The following is a 12,299-nucleotide window of genomic DNA, read 5'->3' as shown; positions in this document are numbered from 1 at the left end:
TCTTCCAAATGACATGTTAAAACAGGCAATGTCAGGTGAACATGAAAGGTCCCATGGTTCTATTTTGAAAAAGGGTGGAGAATTATTCCGTTGACCAATATTTATTGCTCAAACAAAATCACAAGAACCAGATTGTCTGGCTTTAATCGCAGTGCAGTGCTGTTTGAGGAATCTTTGTTGTGTGCAAATTGACTGCCATTTTCCTACATCATACCAGGGACAAGGCTTAAGTACTGAATTGCTTGTGAAGCAACTTTTTTTTCTGTTCATATGTACTCTTTACGCAAATACAGATAGTCTGACCAGACATATTTATCATTTATTTGTTAGAAATGTGTTTCCTTATACTTGCTGTTTCATGTTCTGTTAAGGGTTAGTTCTTTAGACATCTTCCTCTCTGGCAACTCTTCTGTCGTGTGTGAACATGGCTTGATAATTGGGAGATATCAGAAGAAATTAGCTGTTAACCTTGGACATACATTTTAAAGCAGCTGCTTCTTCCAGAGGACAGTTTTTTCTCCCCTTAACACGTTTGAAGGTACAGGTTTCTAAGTTAAGCTCTCATAATTGGAAGGTTTTGTTTTGCAGACAATTGTATACTTACGAGCTGAGATTAAGGTAAAATTGATTATAATTTGTACTGTGCATTAAGTGTTGCATCTTCACAATATGTGGTGGCAACGTTTACATTTTTGACCAATGGTTTTGTTTCAGTGAGGGATTGAAGGATGGATCAAGTCCTATGGAAACACAGAAGATAGGAGCAGAAGGAGGCCATTCGGCCCTTTGAACCTGCTCCACTATTCATTACTATCATGGCTGATTGTCCAAATCAATAGCCTAATCCTGCTTTCTCCCCACAACCTTTGGTCCCATTCGCCCCAAGTGCTATATCTAGCCACTTCCTGAATACGTTCAATGTTTTGGCAGCAACTACTTCCTGTAGTCATGAATTCCATAGGCTCACCATCTCCTTCCTAAATGGTCCACCCAGAATCCTCAGACTGTGACCCCTAGTTCTGGGCGCACATGCCATCAGAACATACTCCTTGCATCTACCCTGTTTCATCGTGTTAGAATTTCATAAGTCTTTCTGAAATCTGAGCTCAGGAGATGGTTCTTTTTGCAGAAATGACAGGAATTGTGAAACAGGTTTCTGCAGCTGCACCAAAGGGGCTCAACTCCTTCACGCAAGAACTGGATAGATTTCTGGCTAGTGCGGAGATAACCTCTGAGAAAACAGAGTTATGTTGATTGCATCTTCTGGATGAATTTCGATTTCTTAGGAGGAGCTTTTTTTTTTATATACTTCTCCCCAAAGGCTGGAAAGTGTCCTTGGAACAGTGTACGACTTGGAGTGTGATGGGGAGGCAACTTCGCACGAACGGCTAAAGAGAACCAATTGTCTTTTGCTGTCCAAAGTTGTGCATATCTAACTCCACTGTAAGAGAACCAGACACTGACTAGAATGTGAACGTGGGTTTGGAGAGGTATTAAAAGGATTATTCTGAGAGGTGGCAGGGTCTTGGCTTTGAGAAATTGTACCATTTGACCTTTACTCCTCGGCTTGGATTCCCCTTCAAAAAGACTGTGACTGATACTCTACCGTGGCTCTACTTTTATGCATACTCTCATTAATTTGTATTTCTGACTTAAATATACAGGGTACTCTGACTTTGCCTCAAGAGACTGCTGAAATGCAAATTCGAGGTTATTATAATGATATTCTGTACTGTTCTTATTCCAAATTTGAGTCAGGATGTTGATGTTTAGCATTTCTGCGTGGGCATTTTTCAATAAGTGTTTGAATAAGTCAGTCTCAAATTAGTTTCAGCTGTTTTTGTGGATCTTTATCGATTCATCTTCAAATATTTCCCCATTGCTTTGTTCAGCAGAGAGCTGTTCGCAATTGCAGAAACACAACATTTGGGTTTTTCACATCTTGAGTGTGTTTGGCATCACCCATTCCTTCCTCAAATCCTCTTTGCTCTTCTTGAACTTGCGCTTTGCACTTGGATAGATGATGAACTTGTCTCATTCATTTTGAGGCACAATGGAACCAAAGACAGAGGCAAGGGAGAGGACTCTTGACTGAGTAACACTCACCATTTCTGAATTTTTCCAGCCAAGATAGGGGTAAGACAATTTATTCGCCAGCCAATTTTCTATAACTACCACCTTTCGAAGGGCTCTGTGGGGCAATTTTTGTGTGTTGTTTAAAACTACAAGGTAAGACTATCGTAGCAGTAGGTATTTCAGACTCTCCACCCAATACAGAAGCTTTCTTCGCCTCAGGACTTATAAAACACACACCCACACATGCCCAGCTGTAAGATTTGGAACCTTCTCTGCTTTTGAATGACTCATTGCACAATACAGATTGTTGACAAAGGTGGAAGCTGTTCAGAAATGCAGTGTCACTCAAAATTATGCATTTCAGGGTCAGCCTGTTCATTTACAGACAATAAGGCAGAACTAAGTATTTTTCAAGGATGGTATCCTTGGCATGATAAAGATGTCACACACACATACATACCAATTTGTTCCTTTTAGCAGACCAGGAGATGTCTGTCATCTGAATGCAAGCTATGACGGTAGGGTTTGATGGCTGCTGGCATCTTGCCCAAGTACCTGCTTTCCAATTATCAGCAAGCCATTGAAATACATTGGGCATTCTGTCTGAGATGGATCCGGTCTTCACTCAAAGCCAACCTTTGTGTAGTAATCACCTCGCAAGCCCAGGGAACAAAAGCTTGATATTTGCAATGCAGCTCACAGCGTTTGGGTGTTTGTGCCAGCCTTGAACATATTTAAAAATATATCCTCTGCAGCCTTTGACAGGCAAGAATTTCTGAGACAATTCACTCCCTTCTGAGAGAAGTGATTCCTTCTCACTTCCATCATAACTGGATGATCCCATAGTGTGAGATTATACCCTCTGGTCCAATAATATCTTCAGATTGACTCTGTTCAGTTAGCTAAGAATACTTCAAGTTTCAGAGCTGAGTGTGTAGTGCTGGCAGAGCACCACACTCTCAACTCTTAAGCTCGAGCCTCTGCAGTCCTCGCTTTCTCTATTTTATGTTTCAGTAAGGTTTCTTCCAAAATTTGCAATCTTCTAAATGCCAAAGCACACAGTCAACTCAGTCAACTGCCTCAAAAGAAAATTCATCCATGCCCAAAATTAGTCTTATGAACCCTCTCTAGATTACCTCAAATATATTCCTTTAGAAAAATGAACCAAATCTGTTCATAATATTATAAGTATGACTCTAAGTATGCTCTGAGTAGTACCTAGTATATCTTTAAGCAAGACATCCATATTTTTATATTCCATTTCCTTTGAAATGAAGGCCAACATTCCATTGACTTTGTCTATTACCTTCTGAAATGCACGAGGAGGCCAAAATGTTATGCTGTGGCTTCTACATTCTTGCCCAATTTAATTACTATTCACCTCCTATTTTTATCACGCCCAAGTGGATTTTCCCACATTATATTCAATTTGCACTGGTTGCCTTTTACCTATTCTGCTTTTTAACTCCTCAAGGAATTACAGTAAATTTGTAAGTCATGATTTCACCTTCGTGAGGGTATCCTGACTGGATGATATTACATGTTTCAAAATGCTCTGTGATTACACCCTTTATGATAGACTCTAATACTTTACCAATGACACGTGTTCAGCTACCTGAACTAACATAACCTATTGTTTCCATGTTTTCCTATTTGAATACAGATGCTATCTTGGCAGTTTTCCAATTCTCTGGGATTTTTCCAGCATCTAAGGTTGCTTGGATAATTACTGCCTTTGCATCAACTATATCCATAAGGAATTACTTTAATATCCCATGATGCAAACTATCAGGTTGAAGGCACTTATCAGCCTTTAATCAGTTTAGTTTCCTGAATAATTTTTCTTTTTTGATTGTTATTATATTTATTTCCTCTCCACGTTTGGTCCTCGATTTTTTTTTTGGTATTTTTAGAATCATTTTAGTGTCTTCTACTGTCAAGACCATTGCTGAGTAGTTATTTAGACATTATGCCATTTTTTTGCTTCCCATTATTTTTATCACAACTTCATTCTGAAAGGGGCCTATGTTTACTTCCTTTTTTTCAGATTTCAGAAAACACACACAGTCCATTTTGAGAATACTTGCCAATTTACCCTCAAACTTTATTTTCTCTGTCTTTTTATGTTGGTCATTTCAGAAAAAAAGTTGACAATCCTCGGGCTTTTCGGTAATCTTTGCCTCTTTTTTTGTTTTTTTAAAATGCTATCTTTAGTGAGTTTATCCCCATCCAAGAATTCTTATTTCTCACTGGGATATGTTTTTTTGTTATTTATCATAAACTATTAAAAGTCTGCCGACATTCGTCAACCATCTTCGCAGCTAAACTCCTGCCTCAATCTACTCCAGCCAGCTCTGCCCTCATTCTGCTCTGGGAATGACCCTTATTTAAGGTTAGCACTGTTGTTTCCAATCCAAATTCCTCCCTCTCAAACTGAATGCTAAATTTCACCAGGTTATGGCCAGTCTTTTCTAGAAGCTTTTCGGATCCAAGATCATCTCTTGCGATTGACCTTATTCCATTTCATATTCACAAAATTACCTCAGCACTGTTCCTTTCTTGCCTCTCCTTTCAAAATGTTCCATACTCTTAATTAGATTTACCAGCGTGTTGCTGGGTATAGAAGGTTTGAGTTATAAAGAAAGGCTGGATCAGCTGGGATTTGTCTCATTGGAGCATAAGGTTGAGAGATCACCTCATCGAGGTTTATAAAATCATAAGGAGTATAGATAGGATTAATGGTAGTTGTCTTTTCCCTGGGAGGGGGATTTCAAGACTCGGGGGATCATTTTTGGGTGAAAGGAGAGAAATTTAAAAAGACATGAGAGGCAATGTTTTTACACAGAGGGTGGTTCATGTGTGTAATGAACCTTCTGAGAAAGTGATGGATATGGGTATAATTACAACATTTTAAAGATTATTGGATAATTACATGAATGAGATGGTTTGAAGGGATGTGGGCCAAGAGCAGGCAGGTGGGACTAGTTTAGTTTCGGATTATGTTCGGCATGGACGGGTTGGACCAAAGAGTCTGTTTCTGTGCTGTATGACTTTGACTCTGCGACTCCGTGTTGATCTTGGAACCATGTCTTCATCGTCCTATATGATCATTTCATAATCCCATAAGATCAAACCCAACAGGGAACAGTATCTATCTCCCTAATTACACTGTCCCTCTACTATTTCCTTCCCCTCCCCCCTTGCTCAAATGGCTCCCTGTATCATGATGCTCTGGTAAGTTTATCCATATTCCCTGTAGTCCTCTCGCTTGTTCACACAGCATGCAGGAAAATTATAATTGTTGTAGCACTGCCAGGGCAAGTCTCCTCAAATGATCCCTGGAGGCTCTATGCTAACCTCACCCGCAGTCACACCCTCCAGTCATTGATCAGACTCGAAATTTAATTTTGAATTACTAAGTCTGAACGGTGTGATTAGCTCCTGTTGCAACATTCCAGATAGCCCTCCTCCTCTCTAATATTGTTCGATATGTCCAACTCACACTCTGGCTCCTCAACTTAGATTTGAAACTGCTCGAGCTGCAAATACTTCCTAAAGATGCATTCGCTTCATGTTCAGTAACACAACATCTGTACATATTAGCATTATCATATTTTTTTAATGAATTATGCTATATACTCCCTGTACTTCATAGTTTATGATAACTACTTAAAAACCGTATCAACTTGACATTTGACAAGGCTTTTAAGAAAAAATAAGAGCAAAACACAAACTCAGTTACTTGATTTAAAGACAACAAATATTCACCATTCTGATTCATGAAACTGTTCCTTTCCTGGACTTGTATCACATTATAGTTCATGATTTTTCTCTGCTGCTGGTCTCAGCGCAGGTCAGCCTCTTAATCTGCTCCTTTAAAACTTGCCCACTCTGCTTTTGCTCTGTAAACATTACTTCTTGCAGCAAACATCACTGAGAGTCAAAGAGATGTACAGCACAGAAACAGACCCTTCAGTCCAACTTGACCAGATATCCTAAACTAATCTCATACAACATTTGACCCCTCTAAACTCTTCCTCTTCATGTGCCCATCCGAATACCTTTTAATGGTTGTAATTGTATCAAGCTCTACCACCTCCTCTGACAGCTCATTCCATACACTGATAAAAATCACAAATCAGTTTACAGTACAACAGGTTTATTTGAAAGTACAAGCTTTTGGAGCACTGCTCCTTCGTCAGGTAGCTAATGAGGCAGGATCATAGGACATAGAATTTATCATTTAAAATCCAAGTGTCATTCAACTGATGAAATGTATTGAATAAATCTAGACTGCTGTTAAGTATTTAATCACTTAGAATGGGTTTGTAGGTTCCGATTGATTAATATGTAAATCCCAGAATATCTTTCGAGTCACATTCCTGAGACAGCTTAAGGTTTTATCACTATTAAAAAAAGTGACATCTCAACTCAGACAATGTGTTAAAGGTGTGAGGTTAGAGTCTGTCTGTATCCCAAACTTGAGTCAAACTGGTTCTATTTCCAAAGTAGTAATTTATAAAATGTCACATGTACTGACTGTAAACAGATCGTGTGCTTTTAGAACAAAATAGAATGTATCTGCAAATACAAATCTGCAAACACTAGCCCCAGCACAAAAATGTTGTCCCTGAGGTCTCTTTTAAATCTTTCCCATCTCACCTATACCCTCCAGTTTTGGACACCCTATCCTGGGAAAAAAGACCTTGGCTATTCACCTTATCCATGTCCCTCATGATTGTATAAATCAATAGAAAGTCATCCCTTGGCCTCCAACGCTCCAGAGAAAAGTACCCCAGCCTATTCAGGCTCTCCCTATACCTCAAACCCGCCAACCCCTGCAACATCTTCCTAAGTATTTTCTGAATCCTTTCAAGTTTCATAACACCCTTCCCATAGCAGGGAGACCAGAATTGAACGCAGTATTCCAAATGGTGTCTAACCAATGTCCTGTACAGCTGCAATATGACTCTCAAACTGCTATACTCAATGCTCTGACCAATAAAATCAATGGGACTTTGTCAGTGTTAGCCTACAGAAACTTGGATGACAACAAGGTTTTATGTGTACAATATAGCAGCATGGAATGACCAAGTCTTGGAGAAGCGAGGGCAAAGATGATGGTTTCAGCAGTTACAGGACAGTTAAGGCAGAGTCACAGACAGGGCTTTTGCAAAGATGGTCACAGCCAGACTTCTTGTCGACGTGGAAATAGCTTCCATAACACACTGATATGAGTCTTTTGGGGCGGGCATCTTGCCCTTGATTAGCATGGTGTCAACATTTGTCATTGATAAAATAGTAGAACTTTGTCTTGCAATTTTTCTTCAATATTTCACATTGATTATCAACCCTAGATACACAGGGATATGTCTTTATGTAGAGATACAACTGATTGTAAGAAAAAGGGCTAAGCAACTAGAAATGAGCAATGATTTGGAGATGCCGGTGTTGGATTGGGGTGTACAAAGTTAAAAATCACACATAGTCCAACAGGTTTAATTGGAAGCACAGCTCCGAAAGCTAGTGTGCTTCCAATTAAACCTGTTGGACTATAACCTGGTGTTGTGTGATTTTTACAAATGAGCAAGTGTCAGTCCCTTCAAGAGAGACATCCGATCAAGGAACAATGGCCAATGTGGGATGAAACCATTCCAAATATATTGCAAATATTGGCTGTCTCACTCTGTGCAGACTGTCTTTGCTGTCATTTTCAACTCAGTATTTCACATTGAACAGCAGGCAGGAAACACAATGGTCCTTCAGAAGGCAGAGGTCCTTCAGAAGGCAGAGTGCCAAATAAGGCGGGGGCTGGAAATGATTACGTACACTAATTTCGGGAACTGCATAGTAACCCTGGTGTTGGAGAGCTGGATTCTGGGAGCTGTAGTTTGCAAAATGCCTCTGTCACTTCCCTTATGTCAGCACACAAACACTACAACTCCCAGAAGCTGTTGTAGGAGTGAGGAGTTCTTGTTCCAGAGAATCTGCAGGACAACCACTTTTCAAAATTCAGCAGCTCACCTTCATTTGTGGGTATTTTTTTTGTAAAACAAATAATGCGACCAAGCGCGAAGGAAGACTTGGAGCTCATGGATGGTTTCAGAGGAGGAGGTGGAATAGTGGGAGGAGATCAAAATCGAGGCCAGGAGCATTAGGATTCAACCATTACCTTGCACTGGTGCAGTAGAGGGACAATGTTTAAATGTAACAGGAAACTGCTGGCACTGGTCAGTGCCCACTGCCACGCAAATTAGTTGATGACAGCCTGTTGGACCTTGGACAGCACGTCATCGACCTGCCTTTAGCACATTATCGCCCTGGCATCCCACCCCCCAATAGCCACTCCTTGAGTGAATGCCATTAAAAAATTCTATCGGGGCACTTGGCTTTCTTCCCTTCTCTGGTTTGCTTTCCTACCCTCCCCACCCCAACACCCGCATTGTTTGCAACTCCATATCACACCTCGATTGTAATCTAACCACAACTGCCACCTGCAAACTAAAAGTTTCCAAATTCATCCATCTGAAGGAAATAACGAAGGCCACGACAGCACGATTCCGCACATTTTCCTCCAATCCCTGCATTGTACTCTGCTTGAGAATTTGCATGGGTGTGTGCGGTGGGGGGTCCGTTTCACCAGCACCTTACGTTACTATTTGTGTCAAAAACAGAACTGCAACTTTGTGCATCTTCCAGAGGCGAATGCATGACTGCAACAAGTGATAGAACGTAGCTTTGTGTCACACAGTGGGTCGGGGGAAACAAAAAATAAACACAAATTGTTCGTTTTTTTGTTTGCAAAAAGACAAACTGCTCTGAGAATGCGGAACAGGGAGTGGTTAAGGTGAATGGATGACGCATTTGAGGGAGAAAGTTTTGCAAAGAGGCGAGGCAAGGAATGGGGATGGGGATGGGGGTGGGGGTGGACAAAAACAACACATCGGCTGAAGGTCACGTTGAAAGGGAATAAGCCAGAAAACACTTGGAATGCTCAGCCGGTCAGGTTGCACCGCAGTGGGGTGGGGGGAGGGTGCTGAGTATTTCCAGCACCCTCTGCTTACACTTGGTGTTCGCAACACCGGCCAAAAAAAGTTGCACTTGTGCTGAGCAAACGGGAGCAACGCCAGCGAGTGGAGGAAGGCGGCGTCAAGCAGACGCGGCAGCATCGACGTGGTGGGCCGAATGGCCTGCGCTGCACACGCTCGGGAGACAAGATGCTTCAGATTCCACGCGTCCTTGCAATAAGAGACCTCCCCCCCCCCGACTCGCAATAATGACAGCTGCCAGCCCGTGAGAGACCGTGGGATTTGGACAGGGGAACAAAACCATCCCACCCCCCACCCCCAAAAAATAAAAATAAAAATAATCCGCCCTCGACCCATTTATGCTTCTTAAAACATTCGGTTCAAAGCACTAATCGGGAAAGCATTTAGGAAAGGAAAGGAAAGGAAAGGGAGGGGGGTGAAGGAGAAATTGCAATGAAATTATAAAGGGGTGGGAAAAAGGCTGGGCTCGGAGGTGGGGTCAGAAACAAGACGGAATTGGGTGTCTCTTATTGCCGCAAAGTGGAAACTGGGGCCAAAATTGCCCTGCGCAGGTCAGGTGCAGGACTGGAAAAAAAAACACACACACAGACACACAGAGAGAGAGAGAGAGAGAGACAGAAAAAAATCCAGAGCAACCAGAATGCTTCGGAGTGTCAGAGCTTCAGTTCCGGAGTAAAGAGGCGATGAGCAGGTCATTAAACATCATCTTGTGATCTTGCTTATTCCATTTTGACGCGATCGATGAGGAACTGAGGAGGAGACAGTGGGAAGGAGGGGGGGGAGAGAGAAAAAAAAGCATACACGTAACACACACAAAAACAAAACTGGTGGTGATCGCCTTTCTGTGGCGGTGTGTCTGTGCTTTCGTTTTCGTTGCATTGGCTGGTACGGACGCGTTCGATTTATTTATTTATTTATCTATTTATCTATCTATCTATCATCCCTTTTCCACCCCCTTCCTTCTTTGCTGTGCATTTTCTAGTTGGGAGACTGGGGCGACTCAGCTGTTACAACATCGCTGCGCTGGGCAGGGCAAAGCTGAGATCGACGTCCCACGCCACGAACTGCACTGACTTTCTGCCAACTGTTATTTCCTCTGCACCCCCTCCTGAAGCAAGAGAGACACAGAGAGGGGGGGGTTGAGAGAAAGGCAAAAAAAAACCTCCCCCCCCCCCCCCCCCCTTCCTCCCACCCCCACCCCCACCCTTCCTTTTGCCAATCCAGACATGCTCCAGAATGACACTAAAAGGCAACCAGTTTGCTGCCCCTATCTGGAGCAAAACCTGGAGTCCTTGAAAAGTCCTGAGGTCAACAGCGGCGATGGGTCCACCTCCTCCTCCTCCTCCCAGCTCGACTGCCCGCCTGCCCCGGCCAGCTTGGTTCTGCAAGAGCAAGGAGGCAGCACTTCGACGTTCAACGCTCTGGGATGGTCCACGAGCCAGGCCAGTGAGGAAAGCCTTCTCCAGCAAGGAGTCCTGCCAACTGCCATGTTGCTACCCAAGATGGTGCACCTGGGGCCCCTCTTTGGAGGGACTTTCCCCTCGGTGCAGCAGATGGGGCTGGCGCAGCAGCACAGGAGATCGCCTCTAGGACACCACCCTCACCAAGGCACCAACACAACCTCTTCCGCCTCCCAAAGGAACAGCTACAGCCTGCAGCAACAGCAGCAGCAGCAGCAGACCTTCAGGGCTCTGAACTGGGGCAGCCACCAACAGCAGACCGGAGGAGGGAGTGGCGGCTGGGGCAGTGTCAGCAATAACTGCGGGAGGGGACTGAGAAGGTCAGCCGGAGTAATGGGCATCTCAAACTCCATTCCTTCCTGCTCCTCCAAGAGGTCCTATTCCAGTCACATGATGGTGCCTCCAAAACTGAACAGGGGCCGTCCGGCATTCGCTTCGAAACCGTGGATGGAAGAGAACCCGTTGAGGACAGATGGCAACAGCAACTGGCTGCCTCACCATCAGGTAAGCCACGTTTTATAGTTTGTAAATTTAACAGTATGGTGCAAGTACCTGTGACTTGTTTTGAACATAACAAGAATGAGGGGCAACAGGGGGTCATATGGCCCTTTGAACCTGTTCCTCCACCTGTCTCATTTGGATGACTGAGATAATTTCGTGTTCACATCCGTAACCCTATGGAATGTCGGGCTAGTTTTGCTTAGCTTCTTTGGGAGGACAAAGCATCATCCTAGCAATAGTCCAGTGAGCTATGATTGATTTGGGGAGGTGATGGCTCAGTGGTATGAGTGGACTGTTAATCCACAGAGCCAGATCATGTTTGGGGAGCCCCGGTTTTAATTCCCACCACAGCAGAGGGTGGATTCTGAATTTGAAGAAAGTAATCTGGATTTAAGAGTCTCATGATGACCAGAGTCCATTGTCGATTTTCGGAAAAGCCCATCTGGTTTACTAGTGTTTTTTTTTGGGGAAGGAAACTGCCATCCTCACCGACAGGCCTGACCAACAGGTGACTCGAGACCCACAGCCTTTTTGGCAATTAGGGATGGACAATAAACACTGCTTAGCCAGTGGCACCCTCACTCAGTGAATGAATAAAGAAAAAAAAAATTCTCTCCAAGGTCTGCACATCTTTATTTAAGGCCTCATGAGAAATGATCATCTCCAGTCACCTGGAGTAAATGAGTGAGTTAATGCAGTGCTTGGTGTGGGATGCGCAGATGTGGGGTTTCAACTTGATCTCTCGTTTGCAGCATAGCTGGGGAACAGAAAATATGAGCAGGGGTCACATGAGTTCCATGTTCATCATGAAAAGGCAACAATGTGACTGTCGCATGGACTGCAGTAAACACTCAACCAATCTTCCTTCAGTTATCCACACACGTATTTTGTTCTATTGCTTCTCCTGAGTTTAATATGCTATTGTTCCACCACCTTCCATAATATCCTCCACCCATCCAATTCTGGGTTCTCGGGCATCCCTGATTTTCATTAGTGGCGTGTTTCCATCATCCAAGGCCTTCATCTCTGGAAATACCTCTCTTATCTGCTCTCTCTTTGTCTCTCTTTCTTCACCTTCACGACATTGCTTAAAATCCACCTCGTTGACCTGACTTTTAGTCCCATATCTCCAATTCTGACTCTGCCCTCACAATTCTATAATGTAGGGTTCCAGCAAAGACAGTTGGGAATGTTTTCCTATTTGAAAGCTGCC

General features: G+C 43.1%; 1 protein-coding gene across 1 annotated transcript in view; it reads left to right on the top strand.

Moving 5' to 3' along the window:
* Positions 1–10,324: 10,324 nt before the first annotated feature.
* Positions 10,325–12,299, top strand: part of LOC140459650 (cytoplasmic polyadenylation element-binding protein 2-like) — a 52,566-nt gene continuing 50,591 nt past the window's right edge. The window contains exon 1 of the mRNA XM_072553982.1: positions 10,325–11,089. Within this exon, the coding sequence (XP_072410083.1) occupies positions 10,352–11,089 (738 nt within the window). The 5' untranslated portion in view covers positions 10,325–10,351. The remainder of the gene's footprint in view (positions 11,090–12,299) is intronic.

This window comes from Chiloscyllium punctatum, chromosome 35, assembly GCF_047496795.1.
Source record: "Chiloscyllium punctatum isolate Juve2018m chromosome 35, sChiPun1.3, whole genome shotgun sequence".
Classification (NCBI taxonomy): Eukaryota; Metazoa; Chordata; class Chondrichthyes; order Orectolobiformes; family Hemiscylliidae; genus Chiloscyllium; species Chiloscyllium punctatum.
Note: the sequence above shows the minus strand (reverse complement) of the source record. Positions and strands in the feature narration are given on the sequence as shown.